The sequence below is a fragment of the Ranitomeya variabilis genome, chromosome 8 (assembly GCF_051348905.1).
Source record: "Ranitomeya variabilis isolate aRanVar5 chromosome 8, aRanVar5.hap1, whole genome shotgun sequence".
Taxonomy (NCBI): Eukaryota; Metazoa; Chordata; class Amphibia; order Anura; family Dendrobatidae; genus Ranitomeya; species Ranitomeya variabilis.
The window spans coordinates 54,882,761-54,908,090 of NC_135239.1; the positions used below are offsets into that span (position 1 = coordinate 54,882,761).

General features: G+C 44.0%; 1 protein-coding gene across 5 annotated transcripts in view; it reads right to left on the minus strand.

The window, feature by feature from the left end:
• CCDC18 (coiled-coil domain containing 18) overlaps positions 1 to 25,176 on the minus strand; it is a 59,702-nt gene extending 34,526 nt beyond the window's left edge. Inside the window, exons 1-15 of one of the 5 annotated variants that reach the window (XM_077278699.1) lie at positions 25,115 to 25,176; positions 22,449 to 22,583; positions 20,877 to 21,036; positions 20,449 to 20,628; positions 18,211 to 18,320; positions 16,200 to 16,328; positions 12,891 to 12,987; positions 10,948 to 11,069; positions 10,583 to 10,844; positions 6,595 to 6,692; positions 6,387 to 6,502; positions 5,522 to 5,742; positions 3,781 to 3,891; positions 2,583 to 2,714; positions 80 to 214 (exon numbers count right to left, since the gene is read on the minus strand). In XM_077278699.1, coding sequence (XP_077134814.1) covers positions 80 to 214; positions 2,583 to 2,714; positions 3,781 to 3,891; positions 5,522 to 5,742; positions 6,387 to 6,502; positions 6,595 to 6,692; positions 10,583 to 10,844; positions 10,948 to 11,069; positions 12,891 to 12,987; positions 16,200 to 16,328; positions 18,211 to 18,320; positions 20,449 to 20,628; positions 20,877 to 21,036; positions 22,449 to 22,567 — 1,992 coding nt within the window. In that variant the 5' untranslated portion in view covers positions 22,568 to 22,583; positions 25,115 to 25,176. Of the gene's footprint in view, positions 1 to 79; positions 215 to 2,582; positions 2,715 to 3,780; positions 3,892 to 5,521; positions 5,743 to 6,386; positions 6,503 to 6,594; positions 6,693 to 10,582; positions 10,845 to 10,947; positions 11,070 to 12,890; positions 12,988 to 16,199; positions 16,329 to 18,210; positions 18,321 to 20,448; positions 20,629 to 20,876; positions 21,037 to 22,448; positions 22,584 to 24,957 lie in introns of all 5 variants that reach the window. The other 4 variants (XM_077278698.1, XM_077278696.1, XM_077278697.1 and 1 more) reach the window with 4 other exon arrangements.
• Between the last annotated feature and the right edge of the window lie 154 nt (positions 25,177 to 25,330).

Sequence of the window (25,330 nt, forward strand, 5' to 3'; positions counted from 1 at the left end):
GAGAGCAGCCTGAGACAAAGTGTAAGAATTCTAGATCTGCGAGATATAAATAAATATAAAATAAGAATAGGGACTATACCTTCTTTGTTTCCATCAGCTTGTTATCCAGGGACTCCAGCTGCTGTTGCTTTGATGCTGCGTCTTCTTGGAGTGAATGGATGGTAGATTCTCGTTCAGTCACTTCCAAGGTCTTCATCTCCAGATGACAATTGAGCTTTTGGGGTTGAAATAGGAAATAATTGAAGATTAGACTGAATTACCCATGGTACAGAGTTACTGGTTTACTGTAAAGCCTAGCACACAAGAAATCTGCAATAATTAGCAGAAGGCCTGCTGAAGAGGAGGCAACTTTTATGTTACTGTCAGCTCCTGGCGGCAGTATTGTACACTCAGTCTCCTGTGTCCCCCAATGAAGCCACCGAGAAACATAAGACGCCAGAAGCTTCTGCAGAAGCAAGGGTAGGCAGAAACGGATGCCATGCTATCTACTATATAATTGTCTAAGGGTCACTTCCGTCTGTTTGTCTGTCTGTCTGTCACGGAAATCCCGCGACGGGCACAGTCCGGCCGCGAATTGGCCCCTCCCTCCTTCCCTGCAGTCAGTGCCCCCTCCCTACTGCCCCCCCCCCCAGTCAGCGCCCACATAGCGTGTTAACCGGACAGGTGTAAGGCAGTCCGTTAACGCTGCCATTAACCCTCTGTGTTACCAACTTTTTACTATTGATGCTGCCTATGCAACATCAATAGTAAAAACATATAATGTTAAAAATAATTTTAAAAAATCATATACTCACCCTCCGACGGCCCCCGGATCTAGCCCAGGCCTTTCCCGCTCCGGTCCCAAGCAGCAATGACCAGAGATGACGTAGCGATCTCGCGAGACCGCTACATCATCACGTTTTATTGCCGCTTGGGACCGGAGCGGCGCGAGGAGAAGAAAGGCCTAGGCTGGATCCGGGGGCTGTCGGAGGGTGAGTATACAACTATTTTTTTTATTTTAATTCTTTTTTTTTTTTTTTTTTAACAGGGATATGGTTATATACTACGTGGGCAGTGTTATATACTGCATGGGCTGTGTTATATACTACGTCAGCTGTGCAATATAATACGTGGCTGTGCTATATACTACGTGGGCTGTGTAATATACTACATGGCTGTGTAATATACTGCGTGGGCTGTGCTATATACTGCGTCGGCTCTGCAATATACTGCGTCAGCTCTGCAATATACTGGCTGTGCTATATACTAGGTGGACTGTGCAAAATACTACTTGGCTGTGCAATATACTACGTGGGACCACATGGGCTGGGTTATATACTGCATGGGCTGTTATATACTACGTCGCTGTGCTATATACTACGTGGGCTGTGTAATATATTATGTGGCTGTAATATACTGCGTGGGCTGTGCTATATACTGCATGGGCTGTGTTATATACTGCGTCGGCTGTGCAATATACTACGTGGCTGTGCTATATACTATGTGGGACTACGTGGCTGTGCTATATACTACGTGGGCTGTGTAATATACTACGTGGACTGTGCAATATACTACGTGGGCTGTGTTATATAGTGTGTGGGCTGTTATATACGTGTGCTGTGTAATATACTACGTGGCTGTGTTTTATACTACGTGGCTGCTATATACTATGTGGGCTGTGTTATACACTAGTGGGCGGCTGTTATATACTGTGTGGGCTGTTATATACTACGTGGGCTGTGTAATATACTACGTGGCTGCATTATATACTACGTGGCTGTGCTATATACTATGTGGGCTGTGTTCTACACTAGTGGGCTGTGTTATATACTGTGTGGGCTGTTATATACTACATGAGCTGTGTTATATACTACGTGGCTGTGCTATATACTACGTGGCTGGCCACTAACAATCAGCGACAGACGCACTCCGGCCGCGAATTGGCATGGGATTTGAACCAGGCTTTGCTAATTGGTTGCGCCCGGCCAGATGAATTCTGTGTATTCATTGTATTATTCTAAAATCTTCATAAATAAACTACATACATGTTCTAGAATACCCGATGCATTCGAATCGGGCCACCATCTAGTATACTATATTCATCTATTATGCAATACCATTAGGGTGGTGTGTGGCTCCAAATTTATTATGCAGCATGATTACGGCCATATGCACACTGCCGAGGTCATTAAAGAGGCTGGCCACCACTTTTCAGTTGATGGCCATCAATATCTCATCGGTGGGGATGCGACCACTGGTACCCCCACTGATCAGCTGTTACTGGCCGTGGACAGAAGTTCTTGGATAATGTCAAAACTCAGCAGCTCCATCAAAATGATAGTGGTTGCGGCCGGTATTGCAGATCCACCCTTTATTCATTTGAACTTGCATCTTAGAGAACGGGGTCTCATTGGGAGCTACTGAGAATAGATGGCTCTTTCTATTTTGTATGGAAGCTCCGAAAATTGCAGCACACATGAGCAAATAATTGGTGGGAGCTGATAGAATAAGTGCTTTATTTGATAGTGTCAGGCAATTTTTACTCTCCTAACTTCTTAAAATGTTTACCCCTAACTTTGACAATACATTGTAATTTATCTTACATGTTCCATCTGTTTCAGGAGTTCATTGTGCTGATCAAGATGCATATTTTTTGATTTTTCAAATGCCAAGAGAACTTCTTGGTGTTCTTTAGTAATGTTTTCCTCCATGTGACATATCCGAGCTTTGTAATCCTGGAAAAGATAATACATTACACGGTGCTATCCATATACCAGGGCTAGTATTGATTAGGCTCATTATGGGGCGAAAAGAGACAACCTAAGCACCATTGATGTTAGACTCATATATTTCTTTCTACCAGCACATTTGTAGCTTCTAGTTCTCAAAAGAGTTCCCAACACATGGCCCCTAGCCGGACTGTCACCACCTAATGCTAAAATTGGTTAGCACATTTCATTGAAGGAACTTGCCCAATGAACAAAATGTATCACCTACCCACAACAGGACAGATGATAAATGTATGGTTGTGGAGGACCAACTACTCGGACCACACAGAGGTCCTTGTTCTCTGATAGGAGCAGCGTTCACACATGTGCACCACCACTCTACTCAGTCTAATGCTCGGACTGGCCGGTGGGACCACACAGAGGTCCTTGTTCTCTGATAGGAGCAGCGTTCACACATGTGCACCACCACTCTACTCAGTCTAATGCTCGGACTGGCCGGTGGGACCACACAGAGGCCCTTGCTCTCTGATTGGAGCAGCGTTCACACATGTGCACCACCACTCTACTCAGTCTAATGCTCGGACTGGCCGGTGGGACCACACAGAGGTCCTTGCTCTCTGATTGGAGCAGCGTTCACACATGTGCACCACCACTCTACTCAGTCTAATGCTCGGACTGGCCGGTGGGACCACACAGAGGTCCTTGTTCTCTGATAGGAGCAGCGTTCACACATGTGCACCACCACTCTACTCAGTCTAATGCTCGGACTGGCCGGCGGCTCTCCTGGCCTGAGTGTGACCGCTCCCATAGAAATGCATGCCGTCATGCTTGGGTCAGGAGAGCCGCCAGCCAGTCCGAGCATTGCCATTCGATCATGGTCAGTGTTATATGGCCGTCTGACTGCACCCTAAGAGTGATCAATACTGTGAGTAACCCCTGTTATTATAGGATTAAATTATGTTTCTGTGTCAAATTACCAGCAGTTAGAGCTCCTGAAGGCACACAATTAGGGATTTTTTTTACATTCCCGATTTCCTCTTCAATTTTACAAGACTTAATTTACATAAATTACCATTATTTCCTCTTCCAGCTTGGCGTTCCTAGCTGCTGCACACGAGTAAGCCTCGGTCTTCTCTTCTAGTAACTTCTGGAGAGAGCCAATCTTCAGAGATTTCTTTGTCACCTGTCAATAACATTGGTATAAAGAATCGCACTATTTCTGTAGAGATTCTGAAACGTTGCATCCTATATGTAAAAGGTGATATGAAAGTACTATAACGGGGCATACACTAGGTAAACAAAAGTATTGGTGCACCCATATATTACTCCTGCAGGAGCTTTTCTGGCCTCGCATTCTAAATCTATTGACATCAATATGGAGTTGGTCCATTTGCAGCGATAACGGCTCCTGCTCTTCTGGGAAGGATTTTACACAATATTTTGGAGGCGTCTGTGGGAATTTGTGTCCATTTATCCTGAAAACCATTTGTAATGTCAGATACTGATTATGGAGGAGAGGTCAGGATCACAATTTCCATTCTTGTTCACCTCTAAGATGATGGACAGATTTGAGGACAGCGATCTGGACAGCTGGTCACGTCCTTCCACACCAAACTCCACCAATCATGCATTTACACACTTTGCTTTGTGGACTGGGACACAGTCATAGGGAACAGAATAGGGCCTTTTCCCAACAGTTTCCACAATGTTGGACGAATAAAATTGTCCAAATTGTAATGTGTGCTGAAGTATTAGGATTTATTTTGGAACTAAAGAGCTTTGGCCAACCTCTCAAAAACAACCAGATAGCTTTATCGCTTCTCTACCAAACGTTTTATCTTTCACAGCGCAGTCAGTCAGGTAAAGTTCTCCTGTCATTCCATCAGACTGCAGGATAAAAAAAGCGCGATCCATGACTGCAGAACTGCTTATCTGATTCTCCGAAGTACGGCGGTGAGCGGCTTTACACCACTGTGATCATAGGAGACCAAAACTGCACTTTTTGACCACCAAGGTAAACGCTATGACTGGCACCAAACCAACACAGCTCATCACCCGAAGAACACCATCACCACAGTGAAACATGGTGGTGGGAGCATCATGCTCTGGTGATCATTTTTGGCAGGGGGAACAGGGAAAATGGTCCGAGTCTAGGGGGAAAATGGATGTTGCAAAACACAGGGATATTCTTGAGCAAAACCCATTTCAGTCTGACAGCGATTTGAGACTGGGACGGAGGCTCACCTTCCAACAAGACAATGACCCAAACCATACTGCTAAAGCAACACTTGAGTGGTGTAATGGGAAATGTCTAAATGTTTTTCCACTACAATGATACAGATGACAACTTTAATATCAGATCAATGGAATTCTGCAGTACATGGGAGCGGCTACTAAACCGTGTACGGAGCTGATCTGGGAACGGCTACTAAATACTGAATGGAGCTTATCAAGAGTACCTGGTAGCGGCTACTAAACAGTGTACGGAGCTGATCTGTAGGACCTGTGAGCGGCTACAAAATACTTTCTGCAACGGAGGTGCACAGCTTATATTGGGACAGCTGTTGAAGCTACTAACAGCTGATCAGGGTGGTGGGTCAGGTGCTAGAAATCCCAGAGATCTGTTATCACCAATGTAATAGTAGTTGACAACCCCTTCAACAATGGATCAGAAAAATAGGTTGACAATCTATAATGCAATGGCAAGGAAGATGCAAGCAACCTTCTGCACTACTAATGGTTACACAAGCACCCAGAGGTGGCAGACTGCGGAGTGTAACACGACAACACACATTTTCCATATCTGCACGCACTTCCTGTTGAAGCTTGGTTGTTTTTGAAGCTTTCTCCAATAACTCGTCCTGGATGAGCTGGAATTGGCGGGTTCTCTGAGCCATGGAGACCTTGGTGTTTGCCGTGTCAGCTTGCGCTTTACTGAGTTTTCGCTTCAATTCCTTCACTGTGTCATGCAGTCTTTCATTCTCTTCTTGTAACTGTTTGCTCACTGACTCCAGATGCTGGAATTTTTCTACTTCTGCAATGTAAATTGAATTTTATCACACAGCCAAGGAAGTAATCAAAATTATACTCACTACAGAATATTAGAAAAATTGGTAAATATGAAAAATAAAAGGATTGTGATGGGATCAACTGTAACAGGAAAGGGCATTTAGCTTTTTTCCTATCCTGTTAGTGCAATTCAAAAGTCAGACATTAGAGAATACATATTATAAAAATGCTGAACCTTTCTCTCAAAGTATCATAAAAACACCAAATATGTTCTATATGTATACTTTTTTATTTTTGTCGGGGCTGCATCGTAGTTGAACTGATCGGAGATGGTGCACCAGTGCATTAGCAATCATGCCATTTAAATCCCGCTGTCAGTGACTCATCTAAATGGTTAACAGCAGCGATTGGAGAGTGCTCAGGTCACTGCAGTTACAGGCAGCTGTCGGCTATGTAACTGAGGCATCTACCCGGCATGAAGCAGGCTCAACTTCTGAGCCTGCTCCATACACACCGCTTCAACCTGTGATGAAAATGTAAGTCTCAGGTTGTTAAGGAGTTAAACCAAATTCTCATAATAGGAAATACCAGCCATTGCCCAATGACAAGAATGGCACCGATTCTGGAAGAAAAAAAAAAAATTACCTTTTGTTCAAATCCTGCACTTACCTGACTGTTCTAAAGTTAATTTTACTGGTTCGGTGTCCAGTGTGTGACTATTTATTGCACTAAGAAATTTAGCGTGAAGTTCTTGATTTTCAGCTTCTTTCTTTGATAATTGGGCCCTAAAAAAAACAAAAAAAAAAACGAGTAGATAAATATCTGAATAATTCAACCACAGTAAGCTCAACAGACGTACACATCCATATGTACAGACCTCAGTGCTGTGATGAGCAATCTGCAGTCATCAGGCTCTACATTTTTTAAGTTTTCTGACGGTGGATTTCTTAGATGTTCAATATGTAAAAATTCGTCCTGTAACATATAAAATGTATCTTCAGATTGTAATGGTGCGTTCAAGTAACTTTTCAGAATAAGCGGTCCTGTGTGTATACATGAGGGAAGAGGATTGCTCTCATTGGGAAAAACAAAAGGATAATCTTGTAGTTCTGACACCTTTTAATGGCTAACAAAAATAAAATATATGTTGTTACAAAGCAAGCTTTCAAGACTTCTTAGGTCTCTACATCAGCCATGGTATAAGAAAGTATCTGAAGAAACACAAATATATACACAAGAAGAGCAAAGACATGACATAACAAATATAGATTTAAATAAACAAAAACTGATTTTAGAGAGTGAATGCCTAATTAGTTTAAGTTTAGTGGTGTGAAAGTTTTATAGTCCCAATATCCATGTAAGATCACAGACCTGGTGCTCATCAGAGTGTAAATTACCTGCAGAAGGGAAAGTCCTAAAAAGAAACAGAAGATAGGTGCAGGGTAAAGAACATAAAAACAGAGACAGACCCTAGCTGGTATTTCACGGACAGGATTCAACTACAGCAGTATGGCTGGACATCCAAATGAGACTATCACCAGCAGGAAATACCAGCAGGAGGAATATGAATATATATATATATATATATATATATATATATATATATATATATATATATATATATATATATATATATATAGTCGTACCCGAAAAGTGGTAGGGCAGGCAAATACCGTAAGTAAATGAAAACTTCTATTTTTTTTTTTTTTTTTTTAATCAGATAAATTTTTATTTAACCAAATTCAAGGTACAAAGCAGTAAAACAAAAATCGCAATGAGAACAACATTAACAATGGTCATTAGTTTCAGAAATTCCCTCCCTCCCCTCATCACATACAAAAGCAGCAAATGATGCATGGTGTAACCTAAGTTCAGGGTCATCTTCTCTCCACCCAAGGTGTCCATAGTGTCTCAAATGTTCTTATGCCTTTTCTCTTAATATAAATGTTTTTTTTTCCATATTCACACTAGAGTCAGACTGTGAAAAATTCTCTCAACGTCGGCGGATCTTCATTTATCCAGTATCTGGCGATTAGTTTCCGCATAATATATAGTAATCTACAGCTATTTCAGTTTCATATATCTAATAACTGTTGGACACAGTAATGTTTCTGCCTTGAAATGAGGTTTATTGTACTAACAGAAAATGTGCAATCTGCATTCAAACAAAATTTGACAGGTGCATAAGTATGGGCACCCTCATCATTTTCTTGTTTTAAATACTCCTACCCACTTTTTACTGACTTACTAAAGCACTTTTTTTGTTTTGTAACCTCATTGAGCGTTGAACTTCATAGCCAGGTGTATGCAATCATGAGAAAAGCTACTTAAAGTGGCCACTTGCAAGTTGTTCTCCTGTTTGAATCTCCTCTGAAGAGTGGCATCATGGGCTCCTCAAAACAACTGTCAAATGATCTGAAAACAAAGATTATTCAACATAGTTGTTCAGGGGAAGGATACAAAAAACTGTCTCAGAGATTTAACCTGTCAATTTCCACTGTGAGGAACATAGTAAGGAAATGGAAGAACACAGGTACAGTTCTTGTTAAGGCCAGAAGTGGCAGGCCAAGAAAAACATCAGAAAGGCAGAGAAGAAGCATAGTGAGATCAGTCAAGGACAATCCTCAGACCACCTCCAGAGAGCTGCAGCATCAACTTGCTGCAGATGGTGTCACTGTGCATCGGTCAACTATACAACACACTTTGCACAAGGAGAAGCTGTATGGGAGAGTGATGCGAAAGAAGCCGTTTCTGCAAGCACGCCACAAACAGAGTCGGCTGAGGTATGCAAAAGCACATTTGGAGAAGTCAATTTCTTTTTGGAAGAAGGTCCTGTGGACTGATGAAACCAAGATTGAGTTGTTTGGTCATACAAAAAGGCGTTATGCATGGCGGCCAAAAAACACAGCATTCCAAGAAAAACACTTGCTACCCACAGGAAAATTTGGTGGAGGTTCCATCATGCTTTGGGGCTGTGTGGCCAATGCCGGCACCGGGAATCTTGTTAAAGTTGAGGGACGCATGGATTCCTCGCAGTATCAGCAGATTCTTGACAATAATGTTCATGAATCAGTGACAAAGTTGAAGTTACGCAGGGGATGGATCTTTGAGCAAGACAATGATCCAAAACACTGCTCCAAATCTACTCAGGCATTCATGCAGAGGAACAATTACACTGGTCTGGAATGGCCATCCCAGTCCCCAGACCTGAATATCATTGAACATCTGTGGGATCATTTGAAGAGGGCTGTCCATGCTCGGCGACCATCAAACTTAACTGAACTGGAATTGTTTTGTAAAGAGGAATGGTCAAAAATACCTTCATCCAGGATCCAGGAACTCATTAAAAGCTACAGGAAGCGACTACAGGCTGTTATTTTTGCAAAAGGAGGATCTACTAAATATTAATGTCACTTTTCTGGTGAGGTGCCCATACTTATGCACCTGTCAAATTTTGTTTGAATGCAGATTGCACATTTTCTGTTAGTACAATAAAGCTCATTTCAAGGCAGAAACATTACTGTGTCCAACAGTTATTAGATATATGAAACTGAAATAGCTGTTGCAAAAAAAAACAATTTTTATAAAACATTAAGCTTAAGATTAATAGGGGTGCCCAAACTTTTTCATATAACTGTATGTACCTGGACCTCCACCACATATCCCAGTATACACACCACAGGATCCCTCTCAATCCTACAACCATACGCTCCCCCAATGGCATTAAGCACCACTGTCCAATATGGCTTCAGATTTGGACATTGCTATAACATATGGAGAATTCCAGCCCCCCGGCACCGAGGACACTCAGAAGTCTATCTCAGACCCGCTCTATAAAGCCATTCAGGAGTCCTGTATACTCTATGGAGTACATATATCTGCGAGAGTCTGCCCGGCTCACTCAGCGATAATTGGGGTATATACTCCATAATCACTTCCAATTTATCTTCCTCTATCCTACCCAACTCCTCCTCCCATTTCCCCTGTGCTCTCATAGGATAATTATTTATAAAAGTATGCATTAGATCCCTATAAATGCCCGACACTACCCCTTTTGTTCCCCCCTCTGCGCAGACAATCAATCAATATATCCTTGTGAATCTCCATATTCATCGTCTTGCTCTGCGTAACATAAGCATGCCGAAACTGCCCGTATTGAAATCTGCAGACCTCCGGTAGCCCATAATCCTCCTGCAACTTTCCAAAGGGCACCGCGTCCTGCACCTGAACCATGCACTGTATTCCCAGTCTCATCCAGTTTTTAAATTCTCTTATTTTAACAAATCCCGGTAGAGTCTCGTTTTGCCATATCGGGGAAAAATTTGTCAAGTGCTCCAAACCCCTAATCATTCTAATTGCCTCCCAGACTTTATGTATCAGAGCTAAAGTAGGATATACCAAACCCATCTTCCTAAAACTTCCTGCCTCTAACCCCTGAACCAAAGGATCCCTCCCCATCACATGGACCAAGACCCTTTGTATTGAACCAGCCCCAGACACATCCCTCCACCCCCTCATGTGTTGGCCCTGGGCAGCTAGGTAATAAATCCAAGGGTTTGGAAGCGCCAGTCCCCCGAAAACAACTTTTAACCTAAAAAGCCTGAAGCAAGGATAATAGAAGCTAAACACCCAGATAAAAAGGTACATCTGCTGTGGCTTGGCAGACAGAAACGCCAACCACAAAGCACAGGCTCAAGGGTTCCGATGCATGAAAACCCCTTTAAGAGACAAGTGATAATAGCATTGCATAGCAATGCCCCTACATTATACTGCTCTCTGATGGGGTAGGAAAAACCTGGTGACAGATTCCATTTGATCATTCGTATCATAGATAGAGAAGGCTCAGATTTACTAATAAGACTCACCTTTAAGTGTGACCCGGGCTCGATGTCCACTGGCTCTGAAGCACATTGATTCTTTACCATTTTCGTAAGCTGTTCTTTTAACTCTTTGTTTTCATGCAGCAGAGTTCTGTTGTCCTTCAGTACATTCTCCTTATTTTCCAGATCACTCTCCAGCTTAAGGACCCGCTGATTCGATTGCGTCAGGAGAGAAAGCAGCTCTAGATTTTTCATCTCAACGCTTTTCTCCTTCTCTTTTTCAGCCATTTTTTCAGACGTTAAGTTTCTAAAGCGGAAAAAGCAAATTCACAATGAAGTGAAAATATCTCCAATCTTCCAATGTTATACCCGATGACGGCTACAGCCGATCGGTACGTAGCATGCTGCACCTTAAATGCTCCCTGATGTTTTCAAGTTCATTCTCCAGATTTTTACATTTCTCCAGTAATTCAGCCCGTTCTCTTTCACATTCCTGAAGATTTAGATTAATCCGAGACCCTTCTGTCTTAACCTAAAAAGAGATAAAGCAATGATCTTTTAATAGGAAGAATGAAGCAATGTCAAAACATTTCTTATTGTGTATGAAAAATACGTGAAAAACATTCTGGACTCGAAGGTAAAATGTCAATAATGTTATAAAGGAGTAGGAAATCAATTCCAAACACAGCAGCATATGGCTTTTAGTGATGTACGAGCGACATATACCAGTTAGGTTAAAGGGTCATTTCCATTCTCTAAGATAGGTAAATTTGCAAATTATTTGGAAAAACAAGTAATTTTGCAATTTACTCTTACAATTTGGGGAAAAGGAACCTAAGTTTATTATTTCTTTACAGTTTACATCCCATTGCCAAGTGAAGCACGTGCAGCGCTTACAAGCTATCGTCTTATTGAGCTTGTAAGCACTAAACGGAGGCTGGCCGGGATCATTGGAGAGTGTGAATAGCGCCTGAAACCGGCCAGCTTCAGTCCCATTGTGCTTCTGATGCAGGCTTCATGGAGCAGCATTGAGAGGGCACCGGGCGACAATGCCTCCGGTCTCAACTGTCGATCAATCACGAGTACCTGCTCCCCAACAATCAGGAGTCACAAAACTGGGGAGGTTGCACTCCTGAAGGGAAAAAACTAATAATGAAATTAAATAAATAATATTAGAATAATATGATATATTACATAACCTCTCTTTCTTTCAATGTGCACAATCTTTTTTACCTTTAAATCACATCTTGTAGAAACTATTTTCAGAATTGCACAATTCTCACATTGTATACTAACTTCAAGATCATAGCGATTGCTCAGCGTTTAACGGTGGGTAGCGCAGATACTGAACCAGTGTCGGACTGGGGTGCCGAGGGCCCACCAATAACCAACTCCATGGCCCCACTTTTCAGCTACATGAAAATGTGCCACTATCCTCAATCACACGCTTCTATAGCAATGATTTGGGTAGATTGGGAAATAAATAAGATGTCGCCTGTGTCTGTACATAGTGATTCAAGTATACAGTGGCAAGTACTGCTCATATAAGATGGTGGTGGCCCACTGGAGGATTCTCCAGTTCTCCTTTGGGCCAGTCCAAGCCTGCACTGAATCTACATTGACACCTTTTGATGTTGTTGTAAAAGCATATCAAGTGGGTCTTGTACTAAAACATCAGTTAAAAAAAAAAAAGCCATGGCTGCCGAATTGAAGAAAAGTAAAAACAAACATTTGGCTGGTTATTTCATCCCTTTCAGGACTGGTTATTAAGGAGTTTAAGGAGTTATAGCAATACTAATATCAAGTGGTCTCACAAGAGACATATATGATATATCCATTATCCATGCTATAAATGTCTAAGGCTATGTGCACACGTTGTGGATTAGCCTCAGGAATTTTTTGTGCAGATTCTGCATCTCTTAGCAGAAAACGCAGGTGCGGATTTTCTGAGTTTTTTGTGCAGATTTTCGGCGACTGTTCTGCGTTTTTTACCCCTGCGGATTTCTATAATGGAATGGGTACAAAAACGCTGCAGATCCGCAAAAAAGAAGTGACATGCTACTTCTTTTAATCCGCAGCGTTTCCGCACGGAATTTTCCGCACCATTAGCACAGCATTTTTTTTCTCATTGATTTACATTGTACTGTAAATCACTTGCGGATCTGCAGAGTTTCTGCACAGTAAAATACGCTGCGGATCCGCAGGAAATCCTCAACGTGTGCATACAGCCTAACAGATTCAGGTTCCACACATACATCTATCAGACAATTACCCCACATATGTGCCATAAGTATCTTTAATGAGACACCGCCATAATGTAGAAGCACCAATGTTTTGTTGTCTTTGGTTTTACCTTTTCCATCTTCTCAGTAACATTCTTCTTGTATTGTTGGAAAGCTCGAGTCAGCTCTTCAGCATTCAGTAGTGCTGCATTTCTTTGCTTCTCAGTCCTAAAATGAGATATGGGTGGCAGCTATTTAATGTAAAAGGTATAAAAAAAGAAAAAAAAAATCCTGAATACAATTTTAGCTCAGTTTTGACACACTGGGACCAAGTCATTGTTCCAGCTGCACCTTTATTTTATTTTTTTACCTGTTTCTTATATGCAGCTAATTCTTCTTTTTAATTTGCACCTTTTAAAAAATCTATTCTCATACGTCTCCACTTGTTTTGTTTATTTTTAACCGTTTTCCCCAAAAACAAATGATGACTCGGGGCCTTTGTGACTGGTCACAATTTCCTGACACTTCCCAATACGTAACAATTCAGTGCATTAAGAAAATAACCTTGGATGAAACATTCGAAAGTCCCATCTGATTTTAGGAGACGTTTCATTATAGTGTCCCAAGTAACAGATCTTCTTTAGGGGCTTACGTGTTGGGTAACAGGATCATCATTGTGTGTGGCTCCATACGCGTTAATCCCCTTAGGTGCATTAGCCGCACAGCGAGTTTACAGAACACACATGCCACCTTTTATAGGAATTATGTATGGACTAGAGGGGATTAAATAACTCCAGCAATAGCGGTTTAGAGTTCATCAATTGGATAGAAGCCGCTTTTTCCACCTGACCTTCTGAACCTCTAGATCTGAAGCAGGTTCATGTCCTGAACATGTGAAGGTTCGGAGCCATTTACGCAATGAGGTCGAACAACTATTGAACGAACAATCGCATGGAGAACAATCATTACGCCGATGCAGCTATACGCATTTTATTCAGTACTGACCATTACAGGCGCTCAACGTCACCTGGTGAAGAATTAATAATCTTTCTATGAATGTTCTTTCAGTGGAAGATTGTTCATCTGACTTGTCCACCAACCCCCCCAAAAAAATACCCTACCACTGACTTAATTTCAGACAATGACGGCCTGTGAACAGTCAGCTAAAATGATTCTTCCTTGAGCCCTTCCCTACATATGACGTACTATTATGGCATATGTCTGACCCCTTTCTTTGATGCAAGCTCAGAATCTGAGCCAGTGTTCCTGCCAGGAGAATGGCTGTGACTCACAGTGAGACTCTGCCTCTAACAGCAGTGTCTGGAGCCCGCTCTACAGCTGCTCTCAATCTCTGAGACCGGCATTTAAAGTGCTACTTCACACATAATCATTAGCTCCCCGCTATGCAATCGTGGGGTGCTGCAGCATTGTCATAACAGGCGGGGATCTGCTGAAGAGTTTCTGCCTGTCATGACGGTGCTCCCACGAAAACCAGACGGTCTGGAGCTCCAAGGAGCCCGTGATTTTCTCTATATATTGTAATACTGTGGTATTGCAGTACATAGTACAAGCATACAAGCAATGAGATGATCAGAAGTTCAAATCCCCGGCTGGTAAGCTGAAAGTTTTATTGATACAGTTTTGGGATAGACAGCAATACTTTGATCGCTTCTTACTGAAAGTTTGGGCAAATTTTTGGTAACCGAAAAAACTGTAATTCTGGCTTTCTCTTTATGGCTATAACCACAAAGGTTAATTAATTTTATATTTTGATAGATCGGACTATAAACAAGGACGTATTACCAATTTTTTTTTTTTTTAATTAAGGGGAAATTGGGGTCGGGTTATTCAAATGCTTATAATTCTTTTTTGCTTGTTTTATATACTGCAGTAGTTTACTATAAAAATTACTGTCTGCTATGAAGAACAGTCACAGACTGGTATTTATAGTAGAACCAGAAACACATGGGCTACTTGCACACTGAACAAGTCTGTAGGAACCTGTTCACACCACCAGAAAACTTGAAGAGACAAAAAAGCACAGTGAGGTCAAAAATACTCTGTTGTAAAAAAATCACAGTAATAAGCAAGTGCTAGTCAAAAGATGTAAAGAAAACAGGGTATTTAGTTGATACGTTTTTTTGCAAAAAAATGTATACTAAGCTGCTCCACCAAATCGCCAAGGTATACCCTTATAGAGCAGTCCTAACTAATGTATGCAATCCCTATCTGATGTATTTAAAACCTGATTATCTGTATAGTACCTGTATAAGCAGGGTTCAGAGAGAAAAAAATATACATGTGGACATGCAGGATGGAACAGCTTAAATGCAAATGACCCACAGAGGAGTGGTGGACTCCCCAGTCTTGTAGTTTTTTGCAAAAAAACGTATCAACTAAATACCCTGTTTTCTTTACATCTTTTGACTAGCACTTGCTTATTACTGTGATTTTTTTACAACAGAGTATTTTTGACCTCACTGTGCTTTTTTGTCTCTTCCAAGTTTTCTGGTGGTGTGAACAGGTTCCTACAGACTTGTTCAATGTGCAAGTAGCCCATGTGTTTCTGGTTCTATAATTGTTCTCTTGTTTCTACAAGACTGGGGAGTCCACCACTCCTCTGTGGGTCATTTGCATTTAAGCTGTTCCATCCTGCATGTCCACATGTATATTTTTTTCTCTCTGAACCCTGCTTATACAGGTACTATACAGATAATCAGGTTTTAAATACATCAGATAGGGATTGCATACATTAGTTAGGACTGCTCTATAAGGGTAAACCTTGGCGATTTGGTGGAGCAGCTTAGTATACATTTTTTTGCAAAAAAACGTATCAACTAAATACCCTGTTTTCTTTACATCTTTTGACTAGCACTTGCTTATTACTGTGATTTTTTTTACAACAGAGTATTTTTGACCTCACTGTGCTTTTTTGTCTCTTCTGGTATTTATAGTAGCACAGTCATGGCAGGCACATGGGCCTTCAGCTGCAATGTCAACCCATCAGCACCCTGCGATCTCAATATGGATGTAAGATTAGCACGTGGAGTGGCGCCCCCCTCAGACCATGCTCTTTAAATGCAGCTGTAAAAGATTGGGTAATACAGACAGATTCTGCCATGTATCACGCAGGCTCGGCTCCTGATCCTGCAAAATAAACAGCGACCCAACATTGGAGGTATTAGCATGTTGGAGGTTTGGAGCGGTGGCGGAGGCAAAGGCCAGAATGGCTTTCTCTGCTAACACAACCATTACAGCGGACTGTCTGCTGTACAATATACACAAAGGAGGAGTGACAGCACATCACTGCAGAGCAAACTATCAGATTATAGGTTTGGAAAATAATGAGATACATACTGTAAGAGTTATGTTTCCGGACAACAGTCTTATGATTTGACAGCATAACATAAATCACTAACAGTTTTAGCAATTATCCTCACCTTTTACATAATTTACTAGATTCATAGAGCTCAATTTTCATTTGTTTTAGTTCCTCTCTGAACTTATGTAAATCTTCCTCTTTTTCTGCCATTCTGTGGTAGCTTTCAACTAATTTATCTTCAGCAATCCTAGGAAAAAAGTGACAAGGTGTTATGTAAGCAGCACATAGGGAGGATAAAGAAACTTTTTAGGTTTTGTTAAATATTAATTAATGGTAATTGATTTATTCTTATTCTCACTTTTGTACTGAGCACATTGCCTCGTGGAAGGTTTAGCTGACATTACATGTGTTATTCCTGTACATTCAGCTCAGGGTTAATGGTAACACCATATAGAGAGAACACATGATATGTGGGACGTATATAATACATCATCCACAGGAAGGGGGGCTCACTTCACACTGACACCAGGTTGTATGGACACAGCTGCTATGTGAGTTAACCACGTGCTTCTTTCAGCCACGATTTTGACAGACACAATCAACCATTCAGGATCCCAGGAAAGATGGGGAACAAACTTTAATATGGACAATCTCTTTGTAACTATTTCACCTATTTTAGGTTTTGATGCAATGATGCTTTTTGGTGGACAATCCAATAAACCACTACGTTTTTTATAAGAAACATTGTGACATTTCCTTTAGAGTATCGCATCTGCTAAAGAGTCCTGAATAAATAAGTAGATTTAACAGGTTTACAACGTTCAAGGCCAATGCACAGTACAACTTACTAATGTCCGATCAGAAAGAGTCCGATCCCTGGGATCTCAGCTGCAGTCCCTACAATAGGTCTACACGAAGAGCAGCTTGTTCTTCCGTGCTGCGGTGTCCGAGCCCAACTGAACCGAGATCAGGGTGATCAACAATGACGTTTCATCGTTCTGATAATCCACAGGAAACCCAGTGGTCAGAGCCTTACAATATGTGCACACATTGGTTTTTGCCACAAAAAAGTTTGCTGCAAATACTCTGAGTGTTGATAGGAAAAAGACTGCATTTTTCATGAGTTTGTACTTGCTTTCTTTTTCCCCCCATTCGTTTGAATGGGCGAAAAACGCTGCAAAGCACCAAAAGGATTGACAGGCTGCAGATTTGAAAAACAAAAACCACTTTGATGTTCAAATCTACAAGGAAAAAATAAGCAACCTGTGCAGGAGATGTTAGAAACCTCATTCCGTTAGCTGATTCTGTAAAATGATGAGCAAAAAAAAAATCTGCAAAAATGCAGTGTGTGAACAAGCTTTTTATAGATCACCTTTAGCGGTCAGATGACTCACACAGACACACACAAACCTTAGGTTTGGTGGAACATGTGGGGGAATATATTTTTATCAGGCTGGGATTTTAGAAAGCCCTGGAGAGAGAGCAGGACAGCAGACCAATAATGTGTAGTCTGAATGCCGCCAATAAATCAAAGAGCAGCATATTCCCTGTGGGATCCAGGAGATTCATATTACAGGAACTTTTTTTTTTTAGAGGACTCCAAATATTAAAGCTCTGTAATGTCATAGGCAAAGATACACTTACATGCAGGAGATCTTATTTCAGTTGCATGTCATATACTGTACTGATTACACAGACTCTTTATGGTTTGTGCTTCGCATTTAGAGAAAGAAAAGTTTTGGTCCCATTGAATGGACCCCCGGTTCTTTGAGCTGTGAACATACAGAAAACAATCAAAGATCGGCCTTGGATTTCTGCTGTGGATTGCACCACGAATACACATTATGGTACGTCCACGAGGGCCAGATAAGCTGCGGATTCAGGGCAGCAGCAAAATCTGCACCAAAAATGTAACCTACAACGAAAGAGTAGATTTTCCCAACAGAAAATACGACATTATCTGACTTATGTGAACGGACCACAGAATAACTGAGGCGGAGTAATATCAGGAGAACTCACAATGAATAAGAAAGCAACGAATTACACAAATGGGCAATATGCTTCTTTATGTAAGGAACAAGGCGAAAAAGGGTTAATCTTGTACAAATGAGCAGCCCCGGAATCATCACCTCAGCGCTTTCTCTTGTGCTTCAGACTCCGCTTCCAAGCTTGCAACCTGTTCTTCAAGCTTCGGGATTCTGGATGCACGAGATCCAAACGCCGATTCATAAAAATGGACCTTAAAAACATTAACATTCATGCAAAAAAAACACAAAGATTAGCAATTCATACCGGACAAATGGACTAGTTGAACTTTTCCAGAATATTTCCTCTCTTCAGCCTTGAAACCCATTATCTGTCCAACCAGTCAACTACAAATTAATTCAACTGGATGTCAATTAAGACTTAGAGAAAAATGTATTAATGTATTTACATTAGTGTTTGTCTGGAACAAGCTGCAAATACTGCTAAACAAAATTTGTGATTTCCCCCCCCCCAACATTTTCGATCACTCTTCGTAACTTTTTGAAAAGGGAGTGGCTTCCATGAACTGGGCAATTCTGCTATATTTTATGCTAAAAACTCGAGCAAATCATGATACAAATCAGGCTGGCGTTCATTTTACTTTTTGGTGCATGGATGGTGAGAAAGCTCCCTGTGTTTTGCTCCAGTTAGCCTAATATTAAAGGAGTTTTCCAGTTTTATGATGAGAATTTGCAGTCACGCTATGAGACTGAAAACTTTTGAATCTTCAAACTGCGCACACCGCACGCTGTCAGGATTCTCCGGGGTTGCTGTTGAGTGCAGGCGGTCATGTCACCACAAGTATGTGATTTGCATAAATGGGGTCACTTGTCGACTAGGCGTGCTAAGCCTTGCTCAATAAGAGTGAATTGAGAGAGGCCGCACATGTCTAGTTGGAATGCAACCAGAAGTATGCAAATCGCATACCTGCAGTTACGTTACAGCTCACTCTGCAGCAACACCGGAAATCCTGATAGCGTGCAGTGTGTGCACTGTAAGGATTGAGAAGTCTGAAGTCGCATAGAGTGACTGCAGACTTTCACCACCAGATCAAACTATTTAAGACTAACAATTATAAAACAGATGAAGGTACAGAAATGTGCACTAACTGACCCTGTGATATGAGCGACTAGGGTCCGGGGGCTGAAACATCTATACGACTGTGTATTGCATTACCACATTGAATCACCTATGATTGATCAAATGATGTGTGTAACATAGTAAAATCCCATTGTTACATCCTACTACTACAGGAGTTGGGAAGCTCAGACCTTCAATGACCTTTTATCGGGCCCTCGGGCAGATTCCTGGGGTCCGCAGTGCTTTGGCCAGCAGTTGTATTTTGCAAGCCTCGGGCCCATGAATTTCTTCTTGTCCTGTGATCACGCGCATTCAGTGCTCACTACTGAACGTTGAGGCGCGTGCGATGAAGATTATGTCCCGACACCAGTGCTTCTGTCAGGACTTAGTTTGTGGGCGGAGTTACAGTGCTATTGGTACGGCCCCCGAAAGATGGTATAAATATCCAATGGACCCTTGGCAGAAAAAAAAAAAAAAAAAAAAAAAAAAAAAAAGATTCCCCACCCCTTTGCTACTACTCCGAAGTGCCATGGATTCTTCCTGAATATACGTCCATGGATTTCGATAGCCTTTAAATGAGCATTTACTGCTAGTGATGAGCGAGTGTGCCCGCATATTGCGTTATCCGAGCATTGTGGGGGCTCGAGTAATACGCTCGAGTCCTCGCGGTTGCATGATTTGTGGCAACACAAGCGGGAATTGCCTAATAAACAAGAAATCTCCGCACGTGTTTTGGCTGTCTAACAGCTGCAAATCATACAGCCGCAGGGGCCCAAATATATTACCTGAGCCCCCGCGATGCTCGGACAACACCCGGGCATGCTCAGATAATCTGAACACGCTCGCTCATCACTCTGCTGATCTTAAATCCCCAATCTACAATTGTTCATTACCGGTATGCTCAACACCACAGATGGAGTCTCACGTTCCGATAATCAGCAGTAATTTGTCACTTTTTTTTCTTATTATAAGGAGTGACCCAGGGGGTCTCACTTCTGTACTGGGATGTGCTACCTATGTAGCACCCAGTGGGCACTTGGGGGGTATGGTGCATGCGTTCCATTCTAATAGGACAAATGCAGGATACCCGCTGGGTATGTATATGGCTTACATGCACCATGTCAGCAGTGCCTCTTACCTTTTGATGAAGAGGAAAGAGACACTAAATAACCCCTTTAAATCATTGCAAAAAAAAAAAAAAAAAGTTAAGACTCCCTCATTCCCCAGGCACATGTAACTGTGTATTAAAGATCGACAATTACATCATAACTCGGCTTTGACGATGGCTTGGATTTGCACTTTGTAAGTTCCAGCTGCACAGACTCCATTCTGTTCCTAAGCAAGAGGTTTTGTGATGTCAGCGCAGCATTGATCTCCTGAAGAGTAACCAGTTGGTCTCTCAGCTTCTTATTCTCTTGTTCCATGTTCCTCATTGATCCAGTCTGCATCAGAAAAACAAAATATTATGTATGAAAAAATGGCAAAAATAAATAAATAAAAAATACAATGTGATATATAAGACGCTAACATCACATAATACAACCACCACTTTGTACAATACCTTAGGTTCTCCGAACTGGCACAAAGAATTAGCAGTAGGAGAATTGGTCCTCTATAGTGACAGTGCACTCAGTTATATCTAACATCTTCCTAATGACAGCCGTCTCTTAAGAAGTTAGGAAGTACGCACCTTATCACGGGCTGTCCTAAGGGAATCAGCCCCACTCGGGAGCATGGTGTTCCTTTGTTTGGGGGCACTCTCCCTGGAAGCACAGTGACTGGGCCGCTCGAGATCTTCCAGTGTCAGACCCAAGGGGGCTCTGCTCAGGGAATGCTCGCCTCCACTGTCACTGCAGCAACAAGAAATACAGTTACATCACAAGCAAAGTGTATAACACCAGCGCATGTGTATAGAAAAACCATTCACAAGGGATCAAGCAGAGTAAACCTAAGAGTGTCCACTCGGACAACCCAGTCTCATTCCCTAGGTTTCCTCCCAGTAAAATAACAACACTTACAGTATACTCACCTCTGGCACCGGTGGCGGGACTGGCTCTCCCGGGGCTCGAGTGACGACATTATTATGCGCTGGCTTCACTCTCCTATTGACGTAATTGACATGAGAAGGAAGCGAGAGCGGCCGCAGCGTTCACTTCCTCCGGATGTCTGATTTGTCAGGAGGGGACAGTGAATCCAGGACTGACTGGCTGCAGGTATCTCACACCAGCAACAGGAGTGCCGCTGGAATGGTGAATCCCCAGTCCCACAAGCTCGCTGCCTCGGGGTTATCCTTGACGTTGATCTCTCCTTCAAACCACATATCCAAGCCCTTTCCACTTCCTGCCGACTTCAACTCAAAAATATTGCACAAATCCGTTCATTCCTCAACCAAGAATCTGCAAAAACCCTAGTCCATGCCCTCATCATCTCTCGCCTTGACTACTGCAACCTCCTGCTCTGTGGCCTCCCCTCAAACACTCTCGCACCCCTCCAATCTATTCTAAACTCTGCTGCCCGACTAATCCACCTGTCCCCGCGCTATTCTCCGGCCTCTCCCCTCTGTCAATCCCTTCACTGGCTCCCCATTGCCCAGAGACTCCAGTACAAAACCCTAACCATGACGTACAAAGCCATCCACAACCTGTCTCCTCCTTACATCTGTGACCTCATCTCCCGGTACTTTCCTACACGCACCCTCCGATCCTCACAAGATCTCCTTCTCTACTGCCCTCTTATCTCCTCTTCCCACAATCGTATACAAGATTTCTCTCGCGTATCACCCCTACTCTGGAACCCTCTACCACAACACATCAGACTCTCGCCTACCATCGAAACCTTCAAAAAGAATCTGAAGACCCACCTCTTCCGACAAGCCTACAACCTGCAGTAACCACCGATCGACCAAACCGCTGCATGACCAGCTCTACCCTCACCTACTGTATTCTCACCCATGCCTTGTAGATTGTGAGCCTTCGCGGGCAGGGTCCTCTCTCCTACTGTACCAGTTATGACTTGTATTGTTCAAGATTATTGTACTTGTTTTTATTATGTATACCCCTCCTCACTTGTAAAGCGCCATGGAATAAATGGCGCTATAACAATAAATAATAATAATAATAATTGTGGACAACCCCTTTAAGTAATTCCTTTATGGAATGGAAATGGAAGAGATTGGACAGTGACAGACTATGTGTCGGCAAATCCCCTGCTGGGAACACCCAGTTGTCAATGTCTGTGTTCCCCCTTAAGGCTGTATACATACCTGGACTCATGTCCTCTGTCATGTGGTGGCCTCTCTGTTTGCATTAATTGTCTGCTTGCTGCATTGGGGCTTTTCCCCAGTAACTGTTTCTTTATGTATCTAGCCGCCTGTGATTCCATATCATTACAATTCTCTCTATAGAGGACAGTAACGCTTCTATTAGTTCACAGCCTGCTAGTATCACACGCGTGCACACTACCGAACCGACACACCAAGGCCAGAGAAGACGGGACCACATCGAGAATCAGGCCCAGGACATGGCTGTACGGCTGAGAACCTGACAGGACACCAACCAGTGACTGGGACCTGGACCACCAGAGGCCGCCCCGACACCGCGCCGCAGGCCGCCCCGACACCGCGCCCACAGGCCGCCCCGACACCCCCCCCCACAGGCCGCCCCGACACCCCCCCCACAGGCCGCCCCGACACCCCCCCCCACAGGCCGCCCCGACACCCCCCCCACAGGCCGCCCCGACACCCCCCCCACAGGCCGCCCCGACACCCCCCCCACAGGCCGCCCCGACACCCCCCCCACAGGCCGCCCCGACACCCCCCCCACAGGATGCCCCGACACCGCCCCCACAGGATGCCCCGACACCGCCCCCACAGGATGCCCCGACACCGCCCCCACAGGCTGCCCCGACACCGCCCCCACAGGCTGCCCCGACACCGCCCCCACAGGCTGCCCCGACACCGCCCCCACAGGCTGCCCCGACACCGCCCCCACAGGCTGCCCCGACACCGCCCCCACAGGCTGCCCCGACACCGCCCCCACAGGCTGCCCTGACACCGCGTCCCGACACAGGCTGCCCCGACACCACGCCACAGACAGAGCCGACACAGCGCCACAGCCCAGTCCTCAGGACTTACTGACTTCGGGTACAACATGCTCAATCTGCAATTAGTGGTGGCCCAATTCAAAGCTTTACTATGGGCTGTACAGCACAAAACTGTGGCATAGTACCAGTACTAGTAACCAACAGTGCAGTAGAGCACTAAGCTCGGCAGCACAGTACCAGTAAGCTGCAGTACAGCACTGAGCTCGGCGGCACAGTACCAGTAAGCTGCAGTACAGCACTGAGCTCGGAGGCACAGTACCAGTAAGCTGCAGTACAGCACTGAGCTCGGAGGCACAGTACCAGTAAGCTGCAGTACAGCACTGAGCTCGGGGGCACAGTACCAGTAAGCTGCAGTACAGCACTGAGCTCGGCAGCACAGTACCAGTAAGCTGCAGTACAGCACTAAGCTCGGCGGCACAGTACCAGTAAGCTGCAGTACAGCACTGAGCTCGGCGGCACAGTACCAGTAAGCTGCAGTACAGCACTAAGCTTGGCAGCACAGTTCCAGTAAGCTGCAGTACAGCACTAAGCTCGGGGGCACAGTAACAGTAAACTGCAGTACAGCACTAAGCTCGGCGGCACAGTACCTGTAACCTGTAGTACAGCACTAAGCTTGGCAGCACAGTACCAGTAAGCTGCAGTACAGCACTAAGCTCGGCGGCACAGTACCAGTAAGCTGCAGTACAGCACTAAGCTCGGGGGCACAGTAACAGTAAGCTGCAGTACAGCACTACGCTCGGCAGCACAGTACCAGTAAGCTGCAGTACAGCACTAAGCTCGGGGGCACAGTACCAGTAAGCTGCAGTACAGCACTAAGCTTGGCAGCACAGTTCCAGTAAGCTGCAGTACAGCACTAAGCTCGGGGGCACAGTACCAGTAAGCTGCAGTACAGCACTAAGCTTGGGGGCACAGTAACAGTAAGCTGCAGTACAGCACTACGCTCGGCAGCACAGTACCAGTAAGCTGCAGTACAGCACTGAGCTCGGCAGCACAGTACCAGTAAGCTGCAGTACAGCACTACGCTCAGCAGCACAGTACCAGTAAGCTGCAGTACAGCATTGAGCTCGGCAGCACAGTACCAGTAAGCTGCAGTACAGCACTAAGCTCGGGGGCACAGTACCAGTAAGCTGCAGTACAGCACTACGCTCGGCAGCACAGTACCAGTAAGCTGCAGTACAGCACTACGCTCGGCAGCACAGTACCAGTAGGCTGCAGTAAAGCACTAAGCTCGGCAGCACAGTACCAGTAAGCTGCAGTACAGCACTACGCTCGGCAGCACAGTACCAGTAAGCTGCAGTAAAGCACTAAGCTCGGCAGCACAGTACCAGTAAGCTGCAGTACAGCACTACGCTCGGCAGCACAGTACCAGTAAGCTGCAGTACAGCACTACGCTCGGCAGCACAGTACCAGTAAGCTGCAGTACAGCACTGAGCTCGGCAGCACAGTACCAGTAAGCTGCAGTACAGCACTACGCTCGGCAGCACAGTACCAGTAAGCTGCAGTACAGCACTACGCTCGGCAGCACAGTACCAGTAAGCTGTAGTACAGCACTAAGCTCGGCAGCACAGCATTGCATTCTGCAGAACAGCACGAAGTTGTGCTGCAGAACAAGAAGAAACTTCAGGCCCCGGATCTGGAGAGCCTTTTATCATAATGCAATGATACTTTACCAGGAATCCTCTGGACAACTACAACTCCCAGCAGTCTCTGCAGTCACAGACACCACCCAGGCAGCGCTCACCACAAGCGGCCGCCGTCCTCCATCCCCCTCCGCTCCGCACCATGTTCCCGGCTCCCACAACACACTCACGCTCCTCCCTAACACACAGCTGACATTCTGCACACTGATTGGGTAGAACCGCCAGGGTCACGTTCCCGCCTTTCTTAGAGCAACCAATAGGGATTTTGACCGTTGAAAAGGAAGGCGGGGTGACGCCATAGAATCTCCTTGGAGACGATTCAATATTTCAGAACTTTATTCAGTGTAGCGGCAGTTACAGCACAGATAGAACTCGTGTCCGGCTGAGGCGCTGGATTACTGTG